The sequence below is a fragment of the Elgaria multicarinata genome, chromosome 11 (assembly GCF_023053635.1).
Source record: "Elgaria multicarinata webbii isolate HBS135686 ecotype San Diego chromosome 11, rElgMul1.1.pri, whole genome shotgun sequence".
NCBI classification, from domain to species: domain Eukaryota; kingdom Metazoa; phylum Chordata; class Lepidosauria; order Squamata; family Anguidae; genus Elgaria; species Elgaria multicarinata.
In genome coordinates, this window is record NC_086181.1 from 34,061,777 (window position 1) to 34,082,744 (window position 20,968).

Sequence of the window (20,968 nt, forward strand, 5' to 3'; positions counted from 1 at the left end):
AACATGACAGGATATAAGTTACACAAAAAGCAAAGGCAGCCTTGTTGGCCATGAGAAGAATTTCAGAATCCCTATTAAGGCAATACGTTTATTCATTAGACCAACTGAAGCTCACAAAATAATGAGCAAGCTTTCAAGCTCTGCAGAACTCTTCATCAAGGAAGATGGTAAATAAAGCAACAAGAAAAGGGCTGGGTGGGAGAGAAACAGGTGGCTGATGTTCAAGTCAGGGTCTCTATTTGTTTAGGTAGTATTTCAGTTTCTCGGTTTTTGCACGAATACACTTTTCCCTCCATTATATATGCCCAACCTTGCAGCTAACTGTGATGAACTTTGGTGTGGATTTGCGTGGTTCTGGCTGGCGGATGTGGGTTGGCCAAGATGGCTGTTCAGTCTCGTGTGACGACTCCCTCTTGCTGCTCCCACTGTTCCTCCGAGGCTGCCGGTTGCGTGGGATGCCCAGACGGGCAGAAGTGGCCGTGAGCTGCCGTAGCAGACGGCACTCAGGCGTAGTAGCCCCACAGGAACGTGGCTAGGCCCATCATGATGACCGCGTTGATATTGACGACGCGCCTCCAGCGTGGGTGCTCCGTGATGTCCGTCAGGCGCTGCAGCTCCTCGGCTTTCTCCTCCGGGGTCAGCTCCAGCGCCTCTTGGCTGCCCGTCCCGATCCCACAGAACCAGCCCAGGCAGCGGCGCAGTTTGCCAAAAGAGGACACTGCTTTGGGACCTGTGTGGAGAGGGCGAAAGAGAGCGGATGAAAAGAGCCACCTTAAAACACCCGGGCCCCTGAGGCGGCTGTGACATGAAACCCGCCCCCGCCCCCACCCCCCGGGAACAAATGGGTCATCTGGGGCTGTGCTAGGGACGGCTGGAGTGTGTGTGAAGGAAGGCCTTCTTCTCTCTGTCTCTCCAACATAGCGCTCCCTCACCGTCCGTCTCCAGCCCAAGCTGCAGTCTTCCGCTTTTCGTTGCTGCCACCTCTGCTTGCTCCCGGCGTTGCTGCCGTGCAGCCTCCCTTTGCTTAGCTTCCTCCTCTTCATCTGTGTCCAGATCTATCCGCTCCTCCTCGCTATGCCTGAGGCTGAACACCAGGCGATGCAGCTATGAGGGGAAGGCGGATTTGCGCAGATGTACGAGTGGGGGAAACAAAGGGGAGGCAACATGAACTCTCAAGGGTGCACGGATGGTTATGGGGCGTGCTAGAGCAGGCATGGGCAGACGTCCTGCTTGTGGGGGGGTCTACTTTGGGCTCATTTTTTGTTTGTTTTTTGACAAGGTCCTCAAGATCCACCAACTGGAGTTAAGTCTGTGCATAGTGGCTCAGTAGGGCAGACATACATTTACAATTAAAATAGGGTCAAGGGTACCGCTGAGCACATGTTCAGCATAGGGGTTTATTTTCGTTACCAGAATTGAGCCTGTAGCCTTCTTACACAAAACCCACTCTTAGCTTCCCCTCTTCCCTCCCTCAACTTTTCTTTGTTTTAGGAAAGATCTTTAGCTGTGGCTAAACAGCTGGAAGCTAGAAAATCCTTGCAAACCTGCTGCAAGTCACCCAGAGAACTATCAATAGATCCCGATCTACCTTTTGCCCAGCACTGTGCTAAGTTTATTTTTAAAGTGCCCCTGGGGAAGTGCATTTTGAAACTTTGGGGGGCCCATTAAATCTTTACTTGAGATTTTGTCTTCCACTCTTGAGACTCCTTCTCTCTCCCCATGTTTTTCCTGCTGTTAGTACTTTTTCTCCTTTAGTTGCTCTAGATGTATGAATGCCCAGCTATAAAGAGCCGTTCTACATGAGGCTTTTATTGTGCTTGTGTGATTCCTCACCCATGGTAGTTTGTGGGTCCTTTACACGACGTGGTCATCCTCCTGGGCCTCTCCTGTGCTTTGCAACCATTTTAGTAGGAGGAAAGACTGGTGTTTTTGCAAATGCACTATGAGACCCTCGTATTTGCACAATTGCCCTATACCACAGTGTCACCTAGTAGCTGTGTAATGGAACTTATAGAAAGGCTGAGAAAGAAAAACTCTAGGAAAAAAAATACGTGTAAAGGAGCAGACCTTAATCCCGCAAAAAATCTGGAAGTAGAAGCCTCGGTAAAGGTGTAGGTTAAAAGCCTCATGTAAGAAAGCCCAAAGAGGGACTGTGTTAGAATCTCAGGTGCTCCCTTTGTAGTAGGGTTAGAGAACCACTGTGCCTGCTATGAGCGACCAGATCCCAATAATCTTTCCCTTAGGGTTTGATCACCCCCTGCCCCAATTTTCTTTGGGGCCACTACCAGCTTAAACTCCTTAGCACAGCCATAAATTGGTATATAGGCCTCTCTAGGCCTACTTGCTTAGTGGTCATACAGGCATTACTCATGAGAGTCTACTATATACTGTCTGTGTAAGGAGGAAGAGGGCTCTATAAACTGGGTCATGTGAGGGAAGAGGTAGGGAAACAATAGGTATCTAGAGAGGGCTTTCTGTTGTGTGGGAGTCTAAGTGGATGGAAGATGGGCTGTAGAAAGAGTAGAAGGCAGGGGCAGAACCAAGGATAATCCTGAAAATATTATTTGTATAGAAAAAGAATTATTGAAGGTCTCTCTTCTATATATCTCACATCTCTCTGTACCCATCAAGCCTATGATTTAATTGTTTTCTGAGTAGACAACAGTAACAACCATTTGACTTGCCCTGAGGAAGGACAATTCTTCTCCGAAATGTGTAGGCTACCTTCAATAAATCTTTTTCTATACAAATAATATTTTCAAGATTGTCCTTCCTTCCACCCCTGCCTTCGGCTTGTCTTCTCCCTCCCTCATGGGGTTTCCCTTCTCCTCCTGCGTCTGTAGAAAGAGTCACCAAAATAAAGTTGGGCTTTTCTAGGCTTCAGCCATAGAGGCATGGAGGTGTGAAAGGAGGGGAGAACCAGTAGTCAGGGCAAGGAGGCACTTATACCTGAAACCCCAGTGTAGATCCTTGTGCCGGTTGTCTGTTCGCCGGGATAACTTTTCCCCACGTTCCCTTCATACTTACGTGTTTATCAGGGATAGGCGATGTGCAGAGTGAGACGCCCATCACAATGACCGCCGTGGCAGAGAAGAGGATGATGGCAAAGTAGAGATAGTGGACGCCACAAATCAGGCGGGGGCAGGCGCCGGGGAAGAGGCAGCTCCCCGTCCCGTAGGCGAATTCTGGGATCATCCGGGCCATGCCTATGGCTAGGCCCCCTACCAGTCCCCAGAATGCACCCTGAAGAGAGAGGAATAGGGTGAAAATGGAGGGGGGGAGCAGGATCTTGGTACACCAGTCCCTTCTACCCAGGCTTTTGGCTCCCCTATCCTTTTCCATCCCCTGCCCCATAACCTAAAATTGAAAGCTCTTGACAGATCCTGAAAAATGGTAATTTATGGAGAGCCATACTGTACCATCTCTGGATCCTCCATCCCAGTGTGCCTCTGCTTTCCCATTCCTGGGACAACCGTAGTGCCCTTCTCTTAAGCTACCCCTATTCTGAGTACCTGTTTTCCTCTCCACTACTCCTACATCTCCCAGGCAGTTGGTGTATATATGCATGGGTCGGTGCCTGGTTTTTGACCTCACTCACCTGCTCGTTCACCCTTTTGACGAAGACTCCGAGCAAAAAGATGGCTGCAATGGGTGGGGCCAGATAACTGCTGACGGACTGGATGTAGTCAAAGAGCTGCCCGCCCTGGGCAGCTTGCACCACTGGGATCCATGCAATACTCACCCCCACAAGTAGCAGGATCCACACCCTGTGGGAAGCCACAGCCACAAGGTGAGAATGTAGCACCCCCTGGTAGAAAATGGGAGTGGGGGCACAATAAAGGTGTGGAGAGGGTACTGCTTAATTGGAGTCAGGTAAGACTTTGTGTCTGTGAGAAAACTCCCATAGCCTTACTGGTGCTTTTGTCCTCACAGTATTCCCACCATTGCGACGTGCTCCTTCACACGTGAGCACATGATTTGTTCCCTTCTCGGAAAGGCCTCATTGTATTTTAATGAGACCGCACCATCTAGTGGCAGAGAGATCCCGTGCTATCTAGATAATACCACATTATCTCTTGTTTTTTTTAAAATGCGCAATTTCTAGGAGATAATAGACGATACTGCCTGGATTAGATTTAACCTCCTTTCTGACACCTTCTAAACCTAAGGATATATTTGTACTTAATCTGTCATAGCTTGAGAGGGTTCTACCTTTAAAGGTGGCCGAGAAATAATTTAAGAGCTTCCCTGAAGAATTCCAGGCTTGAATTTTGAGGATTAGTTTGAGGATGCCTAGCATGAGAGATCCCTGACTGCCCCTTGGAAAATTATAGTTTTCAAGGTTCCTACCAGAGAAGAAATAATTGCTTTAAGCAGTTTAACCCTATAGTATAGAAATGCCCTAAGATTTGGTGATTGTAATTCAGATGGAGAAGGAAAAGCAGCAGTACTACTCTAGTGTAGGGATGAGCCAAATCCAGCCCTCCTGTAATCCCAATTCAGCTCTCTGGGCCTTCACTCCACCCCTTTCACCTCTGGTTCCTCCCACCACTGGAATGCGGCCCACGAGAGCTACTCTGAAATTGAATTTGGCCCTCGGACTGAAAGAGGTTCAACACCCCTGCTCTAGTGCATCGCTGGAGAAAATATCTGCGGGATGATCGTGTGAGATAGTTGTAACAAACACAATAGAGAGCCCTGTGGTGCCTGAGAGAATTAACACATTTGTTTGCCTACGTTAGCCTTCCCCGTCAGAGTGCCCTCCAGAGGTGTCGCACTACACCTCCCATCACCCCCAGCTACCTGAATGGCGGCATGGCAGCATGGCGCACCTCCTCACCTGCCCACTATCAACAGTTCCTGGTCGCTGGCTTGAGGCCTCAGGCGGTTGTAGATGTCCATGGTGAAGAGGGTGCCGCTGCTGTTGAAGATGGAAGCCAGCGAGCTCATCAAGGCGGCCAGCATCACGGCCAGCATGAGCCCCCGGAGGCCTGCGTGGGATGACACGGTGGGACAGGGAGGAGGGAAGGAACGTGAGTCCGTATTCTGTCCAGCTCAGCATCTCTCATGCCACACAGAGGGAACTGGTCAGGACTCACAGTGGGTTAAAGCAGCCTTTCCCACTCTGCTGCCTTCCAGATGTATTTGAATATAATTCCCAGAACCCCCCAGCTAGCTATGCTGGCTGGGGGATTCTGGGAATTATATTCAAATACATTGGGCAGGTACCAGACTGGGAAAGATTGTGTTAAAACAATGGATTCTGAAAGGCAGTTGAGCCCCCATATACCAGCAGCGCCCCAACCAATGTCTGGGAGTGATGGGAGTTGTAGTCAGACACATCCCAAGGGCACCAACACCCTTCCGCTGCCAAAGGGAATCCCCAGGATTCAGAAACAAAATCAGACGCCTTCTTACCGTTCGGCATGAGGGACACCACCAGTTTCGGATAGGCAATATTGGAGCACCCGACGATGGTCCCACAGATTCGCTTGCATTCTTCCGGGACGATGCAGGCCACTTCATCTGAAAAAGCGAAGGAGGTAGGGGAGGAATGTGAGGAAGAACTCCTGGGTTTAAATATTTTATTGGTATTTATTGCATTAATATCCCACCGTTTTTCCTCCAAGGAACCCAAAGTGGCGTACATAATCCTCCTCCTCTCCATTATATCCTTGCAACAGCAACAACCCTGTGAGGTAGGTTGGGCTGAGAGTCTGTGACTGGCCTAAAGTCATCCAGTGGGGGCTAGAACCCGGATCTCTAAAACCCTATCCCTAAAACAGGTTCAGCATCTTAGATAGCTCCTTTAGAGTTCCGACTGAAACCCAGAGTGGATTCACAGCCCGGAGCCACCAGCCTCCACTGCTCACTGGCATAGAGTACAGTGCAGCAGTTGAGCCTTCCTTTGGAAGCCTTTCAAGCCCCTTCCATGTGCCAGTCATATGGCAAGGAAATGCAGTGGGCCACCAGAATCAAGAATCTATGGCCAGACCTACACCTTGTGTCAAATCATTACGATTGTGGAATAAAAAGCAGGAACTAACACTATGAAAGCGATATATGGAACGTGGGTTGAGCCCCAACAGTTATCAGGGCACTTCAATACCGCTATAAAGCTGTAGTGTAGATCTAGCCTAGGTCAAGTAAAATTTTAAAGAACCATTGTACTAAGAAGTCAGTCCATCCTAACTCTAGCCAAACTTAAGACACAAAGCAGTCACTTTTTGAGAAAATTAATTTACCCCAGGTTTTATTCTGTGTTACATAGGCCTCATCTACACCAAGCAGGATATTCCACTATGAAAGTGGTATGAAAGGAGTATATAAAAGGCAGGAGGCACACTACTGCTTTATAGCGGCATTGAAGTGCACTGACAACTGTTGGGGCCCATAGATACATACCATATACTGCTTTCATACCGCTATATCTTGCTTGGTGTGGCTCCTGCCTTTTATATACCACTTTCATACTGCTTTCATAGTGCAATATCCTGCTTGGTGTAGATGAGGCCATAGTGCCCTGGGGACCCTTCTCCAACCCGGTGCCTTCTGGGTGTGGTGGACCACACCTCTCATAAACCCCAGACAGCATGGCAATTGGGCTGTTAGTTGGGGATTATGGGAGATGTAGTTACATATGGAGGACACTACCATGTTGGAGAAGGCTGATCTAGGGCTAGGCCCAAACACTACTGAATCCCTTCCTGTCCCCCCAAAATAACACCTCGAACCATTGCTTGTTCCAGGTAGATTAGCGCTCCACATTTTCCTCCCTGACGGACTACCCGGAACTGCTCTTTTTCTTCCACCTCTGAAACACCCCAAGAATCCTCGCTAACCTTTCCCAGGTGTCTACCTTACCTGGATACAGGATCCGGCTGATCATGCCTGGCATCACCATGAGAAACATGGGCAGCAGTTTGAGGTAGCCGCACAGGATGCAGCCGGCTTTGACGTGGGTGAGGTTTTTCCCAGCCAGGCACCTCTGTACGATGACCTGCGAGGGGTGGAAATCGGAATGATCTGAGTCTGTTTTATCACCTTGGCTAATATTCCAGGGTACCTTGGATAGAGAGGTGGCCGTGCCGTGAGGCAAGGTGAAGCGACTACCTCAGGTGGCATTGGGGGGGGGGCAGGGAGGGGGCTCCTGTGCAAGCCCCATTGTAATGACCAAGAGCCCCACACTTTTCAATGGGGTGTGCATAGGATCATTTCCCACTAGGCAGTGCGCCATTTTAATTAGTGGGACGGAGGGTGCAATTCAGATTGCCTGCCGCAAATACCAAAATGCTGTGTCCTGGCCCAATGTGAGAAGGTGTAAGGCTACGTCTGCCCTATTTCTGAACTGGATTTGGAAGAGAGGCTGCATTCGGGAAGGAATGACTCAGGGATTTGGGTTGTATGTGACCTCAGGCATGAAACTCTGTGGTGCGTTTGGCTACTGAAGCAGCAATGTCTGTCCTTTCTATGGCTCCCAGTGCCACAACAGAGTGCCGTAAATATGTGAATTCCATTTGCTTGGCATCACATCCTTAAATGAGCCTTCCTTCACTGACTAACGCCCCCTAGAGGTCAGGGGAACGACACTGTCCTGTCGCTGGACATGGTTGGCTTAAGAAGCTCATCTACGTGCACGGCTTCCTTCGGAAAGAGACTTTACGCCCAGAATCTGTTTGCAGAATTAAATCTCATCTGTGGAAGGCAGGAATGATTTTTAAATGTGCTTCTGAGCATGTGTAGAGTGCATTTTCCATCCCTACCAAGCAGCCAGAGCCAGGCTACATAATCTGAAGCTGTGAATAATTGCGTTCAGACCAGGGGATACAAGACCTGGCCTGAAAAATGGTAGCCAGGTTTGTGATGGCTTGTGAATAAGGAACTGAGTGATAATCCGGATTACAATCTTGGGTCTGAGGGCATTCGGAGGTTATAGTAGTAACGCACTACCCCTCACCACATACCTGGTCACTGCACCAATACCAGATAGAGTTGATGGAAAGACCGAAGATAAGAGCCGGCCAGGGCAGATCACTCATGACGGCGTCTCTCATCATGTGGAAAGAGTCCTCGCGGGGCAGGTAGCAGGCAGCCGAAATGTTGTAGAGGGCAGGGGAGGGGGAGAGCGTCCGCCTCGGAAGGGCCTGCATGTACTTGTCAAAGACCCCCTGGTAGCCTCCCACCTTGTTAAAGGCTGCCAAGTAATAGATAAGGGGGCTTTTAAGACCGAAAAGAGGACTTCCACTCCAATTTCCATGCTGAACTAGCGTGAGTCTTTCCTAAGCTTCCCGTCCCCGCCCCGGCTTCCCCTGCCACAAATAATACACTACACTTGGTCATTGCCAAACAGCCAAGAAGCGACACAAATACATCACAAGCCAATATTGCAGATTTCTTTTCAAACAGTCTTGGAAACCAGAAGGATCGAAAGCTGAGCAGCGCAGTCCTATGTTTGTGCCTACTTAGAAGTACGTCCTGTTGAGTGAAGCAGGGCTTACTCTGAACTCACAGGCTGACAGGTATGCTGTGCAGAATAGGAAGGGTGCAGAGGTGATCTTCACCTCTGTGCTCCTCCCTCTTTGCATTTTTGCTAGATGGGCATTTTTGCCCGTCTAGCTGGGGCTCTGCAGTGCGGGAGGGAAGGAGGCTGTGGAAGTTAGAAGATTTTTCATAAGCTGGCCTCCCTTTCTTCTGCTGGGTGTTGAAACTCCTACTCTCCTGCAAAGAACCAGAGAGAATGGGCCTTTTTCTTCTCCTGCCTTATGCAGTGAACTTGGGGCTGAGCTGCTCCCATTCTAAGGGCATTTCTACGTGACCTGCTTTTTAACTCACATCAAGGCTTCTGCTTCCAGATTCTTTGCAAAATTAAGAACGGCTCCTCTACACGTGCTTTTTTCTAGGGTTTTTGTTTCTCTGCCATTCTGCACGTTTCATTATACAGCCACTAGATGGCACTGTGGTATAGTGGAATTGTATAAATGCACAAAGCATTTCATAGCACCATTCCGGATATACCAGATTTTCCTCGATCTAAAAAAACACACTACGGTAATAATTGGAAGGCACGGGAGAAGCAGTGGAGGATGACGACATGATGTAAAAGACCCGCAAACTACAGTGAGTGAGCAATCACGAGCACACAATAAAAGCCTCGTATAGAAAGGCTCTCAATGTCTCTGTCTAGCAACAGCAAATGACGATGATGTATTCCAAAATGCCATTTAGCCCAACATCAGCTTGACGGTCTCAGTCAGATTTGGCCAAGGTCGCTGTTTCTGTTTGATTTTCCATTTCAGACACCATAGGAAGGGGAACATGATCATAACTCAGCAATGATTATATTGTGCATTGTTCATCCCAGTACACCCTCACCCACTTTGCTATCCTGTGCGTTAGCCACAGAATTCTGATTTCCATAATTTGGGAAAGAAGTAGCAGAAAGAGCCAGACGCTTGTACTCACCAAACCCCATGAGGACAAAAGCTCCGCTGACCATGACGAACGTCTGGACGGTGTCCGTGTACATCAGTGCCGCCAACCCACCTGGAGGAGAGGCAGGAGAAGGGGATGCGCAGGTCTTAGGAAGCTGCCTTATACTGAGCCCGATCATCAGTCCGTGAGGCTCAGTAACCTATTGTGAAGGTTTGAGGTTCACCTATATTTGATCCCCTCACTGCTGGAATTTGGGTGTCCTGTTGGGCGCCCAACCCTCCTGCCCTGATAAGCAATGAACGCTTACCTGTCACTGTGTAAATGGTGGTTATGACCAGGAGAGCTATGACTGCCACATAAATATTCCATCCCAAGGCTTGCTGGATGAACACTGCACCAGAGAACATGTCCACCTGCAGGGAGTTGGCTCAATTAGTCACGATTTTTTTTGAGGAAAGGGGGTACATTGCTACTGAAAAGGACCAGGAAAGGAACATGGGTCCTCCCTTTCCCAGAGGTGGACTTGCCATGGGGACAGGTCACACGGCAGGTTTTGGGGGACAAGCTTTGGACACTGTTAAGGTTGTCTTTTTTTCTCCTCAGGTGGAAGGGGCCCCACCTACATTCCCCAACCCCATTCCTGATGTCTGGAGGAGCGACCTACTGAGATCTTGGTGAAGATATACATGAAAAGAGAGAGGACGGAGAGGTAGAGGCGGATTCGTTGTCCTCCAAAGCGCTTCTTCAGGTACTGGGGCATTGTGATGACCTGGAATGGGGGGGGGGGAAGCAGAAGGCGAGACGTTATTATTGCTTTTCTTAGGGTTAAAGGAAAAGCATCAACTGGGCTTTCTCAACCAAGCCAGAAACATCTCTGCTCCTGCCCCTTAATTGTCCCAAGCAGACAGCAGCTGTGAGAGGTGCTTGCAGAACAGCAGATGCAGACGTATCATGCAAGTGAGCCACCCTGTACGATGCGAACCTCCCCAGGAACACCAGCTCATCTGAACTCAGAGATCATTCCTTCTGGGCTCCAAATGGGAAGGATTTGGCTGACCTTGGCCACAAGCAAAAACCCATCCACAGTTTTCCCGGGAAGAACTTTGGGGCCCACAGGCAAAACAGAGGTTGCGAGATGCAATGACCAAGAGGAGTTGGATGGGGAATATGAGATAATGGTGGCCCCAACACACCCACTCTGTGCCATTGCTCTGATCAATTTGGAGCTCCCTGTGGCTATGTTTGTTTCATGCCTCATGACATGGGGCTCATCTACACCAAGCAGGAAATTCCACTATGAAAGCGGTATGAAAGCCGTATATAAAAGGCAGGAGCCACACGGCTGCTTTATAGTGGTACTGAAGTGCATTGAGAACTGTTGGGGCCCAGGGCACATCTACCCCTTGCAGATATAACACTATGAAAGCGGTATGAAAGTGGTATGTGTCAACGGGCCCCAACAGTTGTCAGTGCACTTCAATACCGCTAAAAAGCTGTATTGCAGCTCCTATATGTCGCTTTCATAGTGGAATATCCTGCTTGGTGTAGATGAGCTCATGTTTATTGGCCCTTAGATTTAATAATGCTCTATGCACTGCAACAAATGGATCTGATAACTAGATATTACTGGCAATGCATCCTCCTATAAATCAGAAGAGTGGACCCTGGTAGTCATTAATCCTACTCGTTCCTCACTCTACAGAGGTTGTGGGTACTTCATCTCTGGAGGTTTTTAAGAAGAGGCTGGACATCCACATCTCATGGATGTGGTTTAATTGGTTTTCCTGCACATTGCAGAGGGTTGCAGACTACATGATCTTTGAGGAGCCTTTCAAGTCCACAATTCTATGATTCTAAACCAGGGGTGTTGAACTTTCAGTCCGAGGGCCGAATTCCATTTCAGAGAAGCACTCGGGGGCTGCAGTTCCAGCAGTGGGCGGGGCTGAAGGAAGCAGGGAGGGGCCAAGTCCCCAGCATTTGTTTCTTAAAGCTCTTGCTGCCAGTAACTAATCCTCAAGAGAGGCATTTCAACTTTTAGAACAGGAGAAGGAGCTGTACAAAAGCCAGGAAACCCCAGACCCCAAATTTGGATGGGGAATATAGAAACTCCAAACAGCTGGTACTTGGGAGAAAGGGGTTACTCTGGGACAGTGGAGGCTAGTGGCTCCTGTTTCAGTCAGAACCAGTCAGGACTCTAAAGGAGTTATCCAAGGTGCTGAACACATTTTGGGGAGAGGGTTCAGTGCTTTGGGTAGCTCCTTTAGAGTTCTGACCGAAACCAAGAGCGGATTCATTGCACCACTGAAATAGGAGCCACCAGCCTCCACTGCTCTGGGAGGGCCGGATTTCGCCCCCAGCCTGAGGTTGTGCACCCGTATTCTATCTGCAGGCTCCTGACAATCCTACCAGAGAGACCTCAATATCCTGGCTCTCTACTTCCCAACCTAGTCTGCAGGCCCCTCTTAGACTGAACCTAGGAGTCCTGGGTTTCCATCCCCTCCCCTCCCACTCCCCTCTTACAGTCCCTGTTCTCCCATCTCCAGGGTCCACGTGCCAGGCCTATATAGCACACACAAGCAGTTAAGAGTGCCAGGTTTAGGCCAGGGAGATCTGAGTTCAAATTCCCCTGCAGCCATGAAGCTTGCTGGGTCTGGGTGACCTTGGGCTGGGCCAGCTACCATTTCTCAGCCTAACCTCCCTCACAGGATTGTTGTGAGAATAATCTGTGAACTGGGGAGAACCATGCAGCTTCTTTGGAGAGATAAAAATGCCATGAACAACAACAAAATACCCAATAAACGTGTGAGGGAATCAATTGCTTCTTACCCCAGCTGTGAGGTAAACCGGGACAAAGAGCCATCCGAGGAGGAGAACAATGAAGAGAGCCTGGGAGGAAAGAGAGGATAGGGGTGGGGGTGGGATGGGTCAAACTGACACCTTTCTTTCTTTCCCTTTTGGTGCATGGCAGACAGAAACATACCAGGTGAAGTTTTCTCCATCACTCCAATTTCATGTTAGGGAAAGCAGAACCTGCTGAATGTCTGTGGAAAGACCTGAAGAATCTTTTCCAAGCCAGTCCGTTAACTTTAGTTTGGTGAGAAAATAGGCGGTCATGCAGGCTGGCATGTTACTTCTGTGGTTCCAGTTTCAGCTCACCAAATCAAGGGAATCTGGTTTCTCCTCTCCTCCATCCACCCCCCCTCAGCCCCCCACCATCATCCCCACATGCCGTGTTCCCCCACAACCCACTTGCTTACGTTCCACTCGAATCCTGCCACAGCCAGGCCGTTAGCTGCACCCGTGCCAGCCAGGCCCACGAAGTGCCCGCTGCCGATATTGCTGGCAAAGAGAGAGGCGCCGATCTGTGGGCACAACAACCGCCAAAGAAGAATGATGCAGCACCTTGACTTTTCCAGACTCACCAACCCAAGCACAGGGGCTTCCGCATCTTGAGAGTCCCTATTTAACCTCTTTCTTTTCCTTGCCCATCCGTGTCTCATTTCTTTCTCACTGACCTTCCTTTTTCCTTCTCTTGCTCTCTTCTCCCTCCTGATCCTTCCTCCTGTCTCGTATTCTGCCTTTCCATCCTCCTTCTCCATGATCTCATTTCATTCCCATCCATCCCTTTTCCCAGTGTTTGGGGGCAGTGGTGTAGCGGAGCCATCAATGAAGCGCAATGAACAAAATAATCCAAAGAAATAAACCTGAAATATTTGATAATGCTATTTTCTCGTTCTTTCTCTCCCTTTATTTAGAGCATAATCTATAATACAAGAACAAACTTTTAAAAATGACAAAGAAAAATGACATATGGGAAATTAAATTTCTCATGGAATACCAGCCTTAAGTCCACCCACATAATAATGGTTAGGACCAGATTGACTATAAAGGGCCAATTCAGAAGACACCTTAAAAATGGCTTTAATAGTGGTGGAAAAGCCGGAAAGCCAGGCCATGTTCAGAAGACATCTTAAACCACGGCTTTAACCATGGTGAATAAGGCTTTTTGCTTTATTCTGTGTAGTTAAAATAGGGTGACTATATGAAAAGGAGGACAGGGCTCCTGTATCTTTAATAGTTGCATAGAAAAGGGATTTTCAGCAGGTGTCATTTGTATATATGGAGAACCTGGTGAAATTCCCTCTTCATCACAAATGTTAAAGCTGCAGGGGCTATACTAGAGTGAGCAGATTTAAAAGAGGGCACGGCACCTGCAGCTTTAACTGTTGTGATGAAGAGGAAATTTCACCAGGTTCTCCATATATACAAATGACACCTGCTGAAATTTCCTTTTCAATGTTAAAGATATAGGAGCCCTGTCCTCCTTTTCATATGGTCACCCTAAAGTTAAAACCATGGTTTAAGGTGTCTTCGGAACACAGCCCAGTTTTCTGGCTTAACCACCATGGTTAAAGCCATGGTTTAAGGTGTCTTCTGAATGGGCCCATATTGTTCCTTCTTGTGAAGCTAAGTATTTTGGAGTGATTGGTCTCGAATGGGCAATTAGGACACATTCACTTTACAAAAGACCAGCTTCTGGTGGAGATGAGAAGCACTAGAACTGATTTGTTGATCTGGAACAATGCTGCTACCTGGAATTTTGGACTCTCCTTGGGGGCGTGACGATGCGGACTGTCATGATGAATGCCTGCACTTCAAAACCTGCCACTGCACTACTGGTCAGCCTACACTCTACATGCCACTTGGGAGGAAGCCTTTCTTCTCCCTTTCTTCCTCATGCTTTTTCAGTTACTCACCGGCCACCACACCATGTTTCTACCAGCCAAGAAATATCCCCCGACAGTACCGCGGTTGGTCCGGCGCATGGACTGCGAGCCGAGAGAAAGAGAGGAAAGGGGTGTGTGATTAGGGATGGCCCTGACTGGTCTAATTCCAGTTTGTGCCACGTTTGCATTTGTTCATAATTAAGTCCATTTTCCACATTAATGTGCATGCAAATTCTTGTTAAAATAGGTACTTACACTGTTTAAAAATCTTTTCCCATCTTGCTTTACAAGCCGTGATGCATAGGGTGACCATATGAAAAGGAGGACAGGGCTCCTGTATCTTTAACAGTTGCACAGAAAAGGGAATTTCAACAGGTGTCATTTGTACATATGGTGAACCTGGTGAAATTTCCTCTTCATCACAACAGTTAAAGCTGCAGGAGCTATACTAGAGCGACCAGATTTAAAAGAGGGCAGGGCAGCTGCAACTTTAACTGTTGTGATGAAGAGGAAATTTCACCAGGTTCACCATATGTACAAATGACACCTGTTGAAATTCCCTTTTCAATACAACTGTTAAAGATACAGGAGCCCTGTCCTCCTTTTCATAGGGTCACCCTAGTGGTGCAGCTACATAATTTTAGACTTGGGACTTGATGGAGTTATGGAGACAACGCCCCCTCCCTCTTTAGATGGCCATGTGCATTACTTCAGCTGTAATGAAGTAATGCACATGGCATTTCTTTCTCTTCTCCCCTCCATTCCACACTTTACAATTGCTTCTACATTTCTGATACATTAGAGCAAACAAACAAGCAAAACAGTTTGCCAGTCCTGATTGAAATAAAAAATATACTTTGAGCATGTTCACTTTTGCATTTCAAACTCAAATCATAGCAGTATCATGACTACAGGAGTGCAAAGAAGTCAGCTTCTGATGTCAAACACATTGGGAATGGGCCCCATTTTGTTGTAGGAACAGATAATATATTTTTAAGGGAAAGATAATAAAATGAGCATCTGTAACCATGTACACGCCCAGCCAGCCAGCCCGACTATAAAATGCTTTAAAAAGAAAGTATTATTATTATTATTATTATTATTATTATTATTATTATTATTATTTTATATACTGTCCAATAGCTGAAGCTCGCTGGGCGGTTTACAAAAAAAATAATATAATATAAAAATGCAGCATAAAACTTTAAATATACAAAATTTAATAGAACTTAGATTGCTCAAAACATGTTCAATAAAATACTAGACCTGCTTAGATAACTGGCATAAATACCCCACCATATGCCACTAAAGGCCTGGGAGTAGAGGGCAGTCTTAACCTAGTGCCAAAAAGATGATATGTTGGTGCCAGGCGGGCCTGAATGGGGAGCTCATTTCATAGCCGGGGGGCCACCGCAGAGAAGGCCCTTTCTCTTGACACCACCCTCCGAGCCTCCCTCGGATGCTGACGTCGGGCCTCTTTGCCGCTGTCCTAATCACTTGCCATTCCAAAGTCCGACCCTGGCCCAAAGCCTGACCCTGGCTCCACCATAGGTTATAGTTAATAGCCGCTCCAAGCAGCTAGAAAGCCCGGCTGGTGGCTGCCATCAGAAATGGCACACAGACATTCAGAATGTAGCCACAAATACCCCTGGGGGCGTTGCCGTGTCTTGTTGCTCTTGGGGGCGTTGGTGACCTTATTCTGAGCAGAGGCATGCCAGCTGTGGCAGCAGCAGGGCTTTCTAGCACTTAAAGTGCCTGCCCCTTATAAAGCAAGAAGGAGGAAGTTTTTTTAAAAAAAAGACAGACTTTGTGTCACCTCGTCAGAGTGTAAGTTTGCATGACTGTAAAATCTGACCAATAAACACACTCAGTGGAGGCTGGTGGCTCCGATGTCAGTGGGTCAGTGAATCCGCTCCGGGGCCAGATCTACACGTCGTTGCGAAGGCGCTTCTGTGCGCCTTTTTAAAAGACGTACCTAAAAGAAGCGCCTCTTTCTTTACTGTGTGTACTGTGAGCTAGGCAGCGCCGCCTGCGGAAGAATCTCTACCCCATTCAAAGACGCTGCTCTGCTCTGGCCGCTTCCCCCTCGCGTGTTCTTCCATTCGAATAATCCCCCCTCCCACCCGGCGGCTCTTCTGGCGCGTCCCGGCGGCGGCGGCTCCTCCTGCAAAACACTTTTCTCGCTCGGTGTGTTTGCATTTGCGTTTGCGTGTGCGCGGCGGACGAGTTCAGCTCCTGCCTCTCGCTCTCCCCCGCGGTGTCATCTCCCCGGGACTCTCTTCGGTGTGTGCTAAAAGTCAGAATTCTAAACGTGTATGAGTTCTGACTGGTTCTGACTGAAACTTGGAGTGGATTCACCACCCCAGTGACATCAGAACCACCAGCCTCCACAGAATATACTCCAATTCCCACAGGATCTCTGCAGATCAGTTTGAATTTGAATACAAACTGATTGAATCTTTTGAGCAAGCCTAGCTGTGATCAGCCTTTATGGCAGGACGTTGCCTTTTAAGAGGGGTTAGAACTGAAGTGGTTTCTTGCCTTGGCTGGATAACAGCGAATCTTGAAGGGAGAGGATGAAGAAATACCATCCCCCCTCCCTTACAGAACAGATTGTTCAATTACTAATCTGTTGAATTTTACACCTCATTAACAGCTGCTAGTACATTCCTGAATTGTGTAACTGTTGATAATTAACCCATCTGATCAGGCCTGGGAATCAAAGAAAAGAGACAATGAAGGACAGGAAAACAGCAAAGGGTGCAGAAGAACAGGGGCTCCCTGCCTGGATGTGGGGCAGAGGAGTTATGCGGAAAAGTCTTGATGTGATGTTTGGGTTCTAAGTACCTCAATATATTAGTGCTTTGCACATATCTTTTTTTTCTAATTTAGTTAATGTTAATAATATCCAAGTAACTTGTATTTGGGGTAAACACTAATTTCTTTAAATGACTCTAAGTATTATTATTTATTTATTTATTTATTTATTTATATAGCACCATCAATGTAGTTATCACCTGTGCCTTGTGGGAATTTTGATATATCAGAGATGGGTGGGTTTTTTTTATCGTTCTAGGTGCACCATTGATCACCTAGGCTATTGTGAAAAGGCTATGATGTGGGAGGTTCACAATAGGATCCCCCAATGGCTTTTTTATTTTCCAAATGGGATTTGGAGGTTCTTTCTTGAGTGATTTATCAGAGGAATTTCAAGGGATGTATTTTTAATTTCTTGTACCTGTCTGTTTTCCCCTCTGTGGGTAATAGCAGCTTTGGGAGCAGGATTTCCATGAGGTAGGATTTCCTCTTGACCAGATACAAAAGAGGGCAGGGCTCCTGCAGCTTTTAACTGTTGTGATGGAGGGAATTTCACCAGGTGCTGCATGCATATGGCACCTGCTGAAATTCCCTTTTCTATGAAACTGTTAAAGATAGTGGAGCCCGGTCCTCCTTTCCATAGGGTCACCCTACATGAGGGAAAGGATTAACCACTGTCCCCTGTGCCATGGCCCCCAGCACCTCCACTAAGAAGTGATAACCCACATGAGGAGAGCATCTTCAATCCAGTTTATAACATAAATCTCTTTCCAGGCCTACTATTTGGGAAGGCTGTCACTAAGGGAGATAAGCTGACAATAGCTGAAAGCCAATCTCCTAACAGATTTATTCTGTATTTCTCATGTGAACCGCCCAGAGAGCTTCAGCTGTTGGGCAGTATAAAAATGTAATAAATAAATAAAATAAATAAAATGTTTGTAATTAGTGTGTGAGCATTTATTTATTTATTTATTTACTTTATTTACAATGTTTGTACACCACTCTATATCTAATAGAGTTCAGAGCAATGGATGTAAGAAGCACAATAGTAAAAAGATAAAAAGATAGAAACATGATAACGAAATAATTAAAAACAGAATGCCAATAAAACCATGATCAGTCATTTAAGGAATGCTTCCTGGGATAGAATTGTTTTCAGGAGGAGCCAGAAGCAACGCACTGGTCGCGTTTGGCAGACAGTTTAGGCAGGGGAGGGGGGAATAGGCAACTCACTGTGTGCTATTTTGCCGGTACTCCTCGCATGACATGTTGCACCTCTGAAATTCCCGTTGAGTATGTAAATAGTCAACGGGGCAGTTGAGAGACATTCTGTCCACCCGTTGCTCTGCCCTCCCTCCTCCCAGTCCTATCCCATCAGGCATTGCAAGTTCTTCTGGCTGTAGAGGAGCAGCCAGGGCGCATTCGGCCGCTCTTGCCGGAGGAGTCTATGAGCTCCTGAAATAGCGCACTCAATGGTTAAATTTGACAACAGAGCCCGCCAGGTGACATGTAAAGCAACCGGTCTCTGGATAATCAACGGAGCAGCCCATTGTTTTTCTCCGTTGGTTATTGTGGTAAATTACGAAACTGTGCATTGTCTGCTCACCTCCAGATGACACAATAAGCAACGCAACGGAGGGTTGCCTAATTAATCAACCGTTGCTTATTGTGTTGTCCGAACCCAGCCAATGTGGGTGCCTGCCTGACTTCCAGGGCAGAGAGCTCCAAAGAAAGGGGCCCACCACAATGAAGGCTCTTCTCCAGGAGGACTTCAATCGTGCCATAGGTCCATGTGGAATCACCAGGAGCATGAGTATCACTCTTCAGAGTTCACTCAAATCTAGTGCTTCAAGTAGGGTGACCATATTTTGGAAACCAAAATGGAGGACAACGTGGTCGGCCCCCAAGGGGGCGTGCCCACCAACATGTCTGGCCCCAGGGGGCATGCCCAGTTCACCCAAATATAGCCTTGGTCACATATCTGATTTTACAGTACACAATTAAGACAAATCTGTTCTACATAACAAGTTAATGTTTAAAATCACTGAAATAAAGAACAAGTGAGACATTCAATGTATTTGGAATTAACTTCACTTACTCCTACTTTTCAAGAGCTTTTCATTATTGTTTGCTAAATAGTCAGAGAAGACATGCAAAGAACGGACAAGTAGCAGGCTCAAATGAGAGAGAGAGAGAGAGGGAGAGAGAGAAAGAGACAGAATGTGTGAATGAGGCTTGTTAGGGGCTCAATAGAGCTGTGTAAGGAGATGAGATGATTAACAGAAAGACAGCTGATGGTATGCATAGAAGAGGGTAGATAGGCATGTAAAGAGTGATGACTTGGTTATTGATAAAGACTTTTCAGAAGGGAAAACTCATCTACACCAAGCAGGATATTCCACTATGAAAGCGGTATGAAAACAGTATATAAAAGGCAGGAGCCACACTACTGCTTTATAGCAGTATTGAAGTGCACTGACAACTGTTGGGGCCCATTGACACATACCATATACCACTTTCATAGTGTTATATCCTGTTTGATGTAGATGTGTCATGGTTCCCAACAGTTGTCAGTGCACTTCAGTACCACTATAAAGCCGTAGTGTGGCTCCTGGCTTTTATATATTGCTTTCATACTGCTTTCATGGTGGAATATCCAGCTTGGAGTAGATGAGCCTATGTGTCTTAAATATTTTTGTAGTAAATATTCCATGTTCCCAGTTCTAAATCCTTATTTATGCTAAGGTTGTGTTTGGAGGTCCTCCACCTGGTGCCACTACCAGTTGAGGTGAGACAGGTGGCAGTGAAAGGTGGAAAGGGCCTTCTCAATGGTGGTACCTCAGCATAGTGGAATAAGGTCCGCTTGGACGTTCGCTGGGTGTCTCCTTTTTGGTACCAAGTTAAACCTTGTAATTCCCCCAAGTGAATTACTATTTTAATCCCCGATGAGGTTGATTTTATGCTGCTTTTATTGCTGTTTTTATTTGTTGCTAATTTGACATAATTGCACTTGACTGACTTGCTGTCTTTGTAAACCCATCCTCAGGGGAGGGGGGAAGAAATATTTTTGAAGCACATGATAGAAATCTCATTAATTAATTAAAATACCCAGTTCTAGAGGTACTCAACCATCTGAGCCTGCTTAGCTCTGCGAGCCTTAGCAGGCCTTGAAATGGGATGTTCTGGGGGATAAACTGAAATCTGCTGGATCCAAATACATAGAGATCTTGGATAGGCTGGATCTAAAGCCCTTTGTTCCAGTGAGAGGCCCCAGAATCAGTCCTCTTGACTCCACCACCTGGACTTGGTCCCCAAATGTCACCTCTCCCCAGTTAGACCCCACTTTCCTCATTTTGGAAAGTGTCGGTGTGTGAGGAATGTCCCTCCCTCCCTCTCTCCATACATACCCACAGCCCAACTCCAATGACGGCAAGGAAGTATAAGCAAATGACGGATATGTCTGCCGGATTGCTGATGGTCGCCTTTTCGGCCGTGAAGATCGGTGATTCCTGCTCCATGGCGCCTCAAGCTCCGGAACGTCCACAGTCAAATGGGCAAAGCCAAGGAACTCTCTCTGGGGCAGCGCCTCAAGGGTGGGGTGGGATGGGGCCCCCAGATGGGTGGTTAATAACAAACCAAGTCATGGGTTGGATGTGTGATTAACTTGGCGGGTATGTGAGAGGAAGGGTTAGGTGGGGAAGAGGAGGGAGCGATCTGGCAAAGGGCAACTTCCATTTGTCCTGGCTCATATTTTGATATGGCAGAAGTGCTGTGCCTTGAATAAGTTCAGAACACGTTGGGGTCGGCAAGCAACACATTTCTGCTTGAGAAGAGTTTGCTCGTTGGTTTGCACACCCTCACAAGCACTTACCGTGTTCCCAGCTTAAATATTTGGTGTTGAAACAAACTTTGAGGGCAATAAAACATCTATTAAACTGTTTGAAATATAAATAAATAGTACCCAAATGCCCTTCCCTAACCTGGTGCCCCTC

At 47.3% G+C, this 20,968-nt stretch overlaps 1 protein-coding gene across 3 annotated transcripts; it reads right to left on the minus strand.

The window, feature by feature from the left end:
- Positions 1 to 450: 450 nt before the first annotated feature.
- SLC5A2 (solute carrier family 5 member 2) lies at positions 451 to 20,494 on the minus strand. Of its 3 annotated transcripts, XM_063138532.1 has the most exons (15): positions 20,384 to 20,494; positions 14,190 to 14,261; positions 12,690 to 12,794; positions 12,259 to 12,318; positions 10,097 to 10,201; positions 9,740 to 9,845; positions 9,463 to 9,543; positions 7,965 to 8,194; positions 6,865 to 7,000; positions 5,419 to 5,526; positions 4,841 to 4,991; positions 3,599 to 3,767; positions 3,028 to 3,243; positions 933 to 1,104; positions 451 to 730 (listed from the first exon to the last, which is right to left on the minus strand). In XM_063138532.1, exons 1-15 carry the CDS (start codon positions 20,492 to 20,494, stop codon positions 504 to 506), a joined length of 2,049 nt encoding a protein of 682 aa, XP_062994602.1. In that variant the 3' UTR covers positions 451 to 503. The 3 variants fall into 3 exon arrangements, with proteins under 3 accessions (XP_062994602.1, XP_062994604.1, XP_062994603.1); XM_063138534.1 differs by lacking the exon at positions 20,384 to 20,494 and having other exon boundaries at positions 451 to 718; positions 966 to 1,104; XM_063138533.1 differs by lacking the exon at positions 20,384 to 20,494 and having other exon boundaries at positions 451 to 721; positions 966 to 1,104.
- Between the last annotated feature and the right edge of the window lie 474 nt (positions 20,495 to 20,968).